This window comes from Otolemur garnettii, unplaced genomic scaffold, assembly GCF_000181295.1.
Source record: "Otolemur garnettii isolate 467f Iridium unplaced genomic scaffold, OtoGar3 scaffold00124, whole genome shotgun sequence".
NCBI classification, from domain to species: domain Eukaryota; kingdom Metazoa; phylum Chordata; class Mammalia; order Primates; family Galagidae; genus Otolemur; species Otolemur garnettii.
In genome coordinates, this window is record NW_003852519.1 from 974,289 (window position 1) to 979,099 (window position 4,811).

The following is a 4,811-nucleotide window of genomic DNA, read 5'->3' on the forward strand; positions in this document are numbered from 1 at the left end:
CACAGGCGCCGAGCCAGATAATAAATCTTAAAGCGAGACCCTTTCTACCCAACCAGAGTATAAAACACAGAGCTTGAGCATACTCGCCATTAATAAATATTTGGTCGAATTTCATCATTACCCTTAACAGTGGTAAGACTAAATTTGTCAAGAAGAAAAAAGGGGGCGGGGGGAGCTTTACCTTTTCACCAAAGTATTCTTCCCTAGTGACCACTGAAAGCACCAAAATCCTATGTGTTCTGTAAAGCAATAACCTCAGAAACATTTCAATACCTCAAGACTTATGAATTGTTAGCAAAATACAAACTCCATTTCTCAAAAATATCTCAAAAGTTCTCAACAACCAAATTCTTTGATCAGTACTGTTTACTACACAGACAGCATCATTTCAGGGTCACGTTTAGATAGTTATCTATACTTAGCCATGAAAGACTCCAGCATGACAACTTATTCAATAAAGAAGAATAAAGGAAGGTTATACAGTAGGATTGAGGAACAGTAACAGAGAAGCAATGCAGAGATCTAGTTCTCACTTTTAATGGGATTTACTCAGAGCTTTATGTTTCCTTTCTCATTAGAAAATAAACCTTTATTGCAAATATATGTTAAGCTAAACAGAAATGAGTTAACAACTTAACTTCTATTTTTCAGTGCTGATATATTAAATAACATTTCAGAGGTTAATACATGTATACTAGACACTAGGATCACAAGATGATTAGGTATATAAGTTATAAGATAATGAAATTTTTAAAATCTCATCTTGAGCTATCAAATACTACTCTTAAATCTTCATTTCTTCTCTCTGTTCTAATTATCTTTTGAAATATAGAAAATAAATGTAGAAGAAAATCAAGAACTACAAACATGACATACTCCATGCTATTAGAAAACAAACTATTTACAGAAACACTTTAAGACCACAACATAACTTTTTACATTCAAGTCTACTTGACAAAAAAGTCCAACAAGTCTAAAACTCTTGAACAAGTCTAAAAACTCTAAAGTTCGTGATTATTCTTATCTCTTGAGGTAAGGGGGTGTATACCAGTGGAGAGAAGCCAGGAAGAAATGCAATGACCTTTGTACATTACACAAAAACTTACCCACTTGAAGGATCTAAGGCAATAGCTCTGGGTTGATCCAACTCTTGCCAAAACAGAACTTTTCGTAAAGATCCATCTAAATTAGAAACTTCAATCCGATTAGTTTCAGAATCTGTCCAGTACAACTTTTCTCCAAGCCAATCACATGCCAGGCCATCAGGGGACAATAATCCAGAAACAACAACATTCTGTACACTCTCAGTTTTGTTAAATTCTGTTCGTTTAATGGCTTCTTCACTGACATCACTCCAGTATATCAAGCCATGACCAAACACAAAGTCCACCGCAGCTGCATCCTCCAAGCCTCCAACTACAATCGTAGCATTCTCTTTGCCATTTGTAGCATCAACCAATCGCAAGTCCCGTCTGTTTGCATAAAGCAACAAAGGGGCCGCTGGAACAAAAAAAGAAAAATATGTAAGTAAAAAGAAAGAAACGTATTGATTCTTACAAACTGGGTTTCAAATTGGCATTAGTGAGCAAATACTATCCAAAGAAAAGAGTAAATAAATCAGGAGACTATCTACAATTTTTCCACATGCAAAATATCTCTGCAGCATTTTCAAAATAAAACATAGTGAAGGAGAACTAATCCCACAGTTTTTCTTGAGAAAACAGTCTATCAGATAAAAAGCTTAGCTATACCAAAAATTGGCAACAATGCAGAGCTACTGGAATACTCATATCCTACTGAAGAAATGTAAAAATGGTACAGCTACTTTGGACAACAATTTGGCAGTTTCTTAAAAAGTTAAACAACCTACCATACAATCCAGTCACTCCACACCTAGGTATTTACTCAAAATAAAGAAAAACATATGTCAATACAAACACTTGCACATAAATTTTCATAGCAATTTATCTGTAATAACCCAAACTGGAATCAATTCAAATGTGATCAACAGATTAATGGATAAACAAATTGTGATACAGCTATACAATACAAAGTAACAAACTATTTGTACATGAAAAATGGGTAATCTCAAAATAATGCAAAGTGAAAGAAGCCAGACCAAAAGATGAGTATATGTTGCACGACTCTCATCTATATAAAATTTTAGAAAAGGTAAACTAATCTACTATGACAGAAGGCAGATCAATGGTTGTCTAGAGATGGGAGGACTGGAAAACAAAGAGAGGGAAGGATTATAAAGAAGCACAAGGTTCGGCGCCCATAGCACAGTGGTCACAGTGCCCACCATATGCACCGAGGCTGGTGGTTCGAACCCGGCCAGGGCCAGCTAAACAACAATGACAATTGCAACTGTAGTCCCAGCTACTTGGGAGGCTAAGGCAAGAGAATCACTTAAGCCCAGGAGTTTGAGGTTACTATGAGCTGTGACACTACGGCACTCTACCAAGGGGGACATAGTGAGACTGTCTCAAAGAAAAAGAAGCACAGAAAACTTCTGTGGGTAATGGGCTATGTTGTCTTGATTATGATGATGATTCCAGACGTATGAATATATGCCAGAACTTAAACTGTACACTTGACATGAGTGCAACTTACTATATACTGATTACACCTAATAAAACTGTTAAACAGTCTGGCATATCTTATTAGAATGACCTGTGAAATAGACCTTACAACAAAACTAAATATAAAGTCTATCTTAGAGAAGCAACATTTAACTTTGAGAAAACTGAAGCTGTCAGGACAGGAGTAGTATAAATTTCACGTTTTGGAGTTTTGTTTTAAATACCTGGTCTAGGTTCCTGACATTTACTTTCCTAGTATCAATTAGTAATTAAAAATCCAGACTATCACTATCTTACAGAACTTTCTCTGATGATGGGAATGTCCTCTCCACTGCACAACACAATAATCACTAGTCACATATGGTTAAGGAATACTTAAAATGCGGCTAGTGTGATTAATAATTAAACTTTTAATTTTATATAATCTTTTTTTTTTTTTTGAGACAGAGTTTCCCTTAGTCACCCTCGGTAGACTGCCGTGGCATCACAGCTCACAGCAACCTCAAACTCTTGGGCTTAAGCAATTCTCTTGCCTCAGTCTCCCAAGTAGCTGGGACTACAGGCGCCCGCCACAACGCCTGGCTATTTTTTATTGCAGTTGTCATTATTTATCTGGCCCGGGCTGGATTCAAACCTGTAACCACTGTGCTATACGCGCCAAGCCAATTTCACATATTTTATATAATCTTAATTCTCTTATATTTAAATAGAGATATAGCTACTGGACTATTAGTACAGATCTAGAGACTGGTAGGAAGAACACAAATGAGGTAGCAAAAATAAGACCAGAGTTATGGTGCCAAAACATGATCTTCTTTCATAATTATTTACTAAGGGTCTAAAATTCTTTCATCCAACACTAAGTCCAGGTACCATTTAAAAATACCAGTTCCAACCTTGGTGCCTGTAGCTCAAGCGGCTCAGGCACCAGCCACATACACCAGAGATGGTGGGTTTGAATCCAGCCCAGGCCTGCCAAACAACAATGACAACTACAACCAAAAAATAGCCAGGCATTGTGGCAGGTACCTGTAATCCCAGCTACTTGGGAGGCTGAGACAAAAGAATCACTTAAGCCCAAGAATTGGAGGTTGCTGTGAGCTGTGATGACACAGCACTCTACCCAGGGCAACAGCCTGAGGCTCTGTCTCAAAAAATAACCAGTTCCAGCCTGGGTAATATAGCATGATTTTGTCTCTACAAAAAAAATGTTAACGTTTTTTAAAATGAGCCAGATGTAATGGCATGCACATGTAGTCCCAGCTACTTGGGAGGTTGATGCAGGAGGGCTGCTAAAACCCAGGAGTTTGAGGCTGCAGTGAGCTATGATCATGCCACTGTACTATAATCTGGGCAAAAGAGTGAGACACTGTCTCAAAAAAATAACACAAAATAACCAATTTCCTCTTTTTTAAGAAATTACTCTAATTTCAAAAAATTATGGTGCTTAAAAACACGTAAAGAAGAAAAGTAACTTTTACACCAATTTATGGATTGTGTCTGCCACAGTTATGAATGTGAGTTAAGTTCATATTTAAGTACAGTATGAATTTCCCTAACCTTAAATCCAAATTTCTTAGTAAAAAAAAAAAAAGGCCAGACAAAGTGGCTCACACCTATAATCCTAGCATTCTGGGAGGCTGGGGAGGTAGACTGCTTGAACTAAGGAGTTCAAGACCACCCTGAGCAAGAGTGAAACCCCATCTCTACCAAAAACAGAAAAACTAGCTGGGCATCATAGCAGGTACCTGTAGTCCCAGCTACTCAGGAGGCTAAGATAAGAGGACTGCTCGAACCCAAGAGTTTGAGGCTGCATGAGCTGTGATGCCATGCAACTCTACCCAGGGCAACAGAGTAAGATTTTGTCTCAAAACCAAACAAACAAAAAACTAACCATCCTTTCTGCTTATCCTGTATATCTGCTTTAGCTACTGGCAAATTCAAAAATTTCCCTAACAGATGCACTGTTTACACATTTCAAGCCATCACACATACTGATTTATTATTAGTTTCCATAAACTTCACTGCATTATCTTACACTGAGCCTCTCCTACTATGAGTCAAAAATAAACATCAGGAAAAAAAGTCCCTCAAAGTTTAGAATTTTTTTTGTTGTTGTTGTTAGAAACAGAGTATGACTTTATTGCCCTTGGTAGAGTACTGTGGCACCACAGCTCACAGCAACCTCCAACTCCTGGGCTTAGGTGATTCTCTTGCCTCAGCCTC

At 37.6% G+C, this 4,811-nt stretch overlaps 1 protein-coding gene across 1 annotated transcript in view; it reads right to left on the bottom strand.

The window, feature by feature from the left end:
- Positions 1–4,811, bottom strand: part of LRP6 (LDL receptor related protein 6) — a 168,854-nt gene that overhangs the window by 146,158 nt on the left and 17,885 nt on the right. Inside the window, exon 2 of the mRNA XM_003797770.2 lies at positions 1,107–1,500. Within this exon, the coding sequence (XP_003797818.1) occupies positions 1,107–1,500 (394 nt within the window). The remainder of the gene's footprint in view (positions 1–1,106; positions 1,501–4,811) is intronic.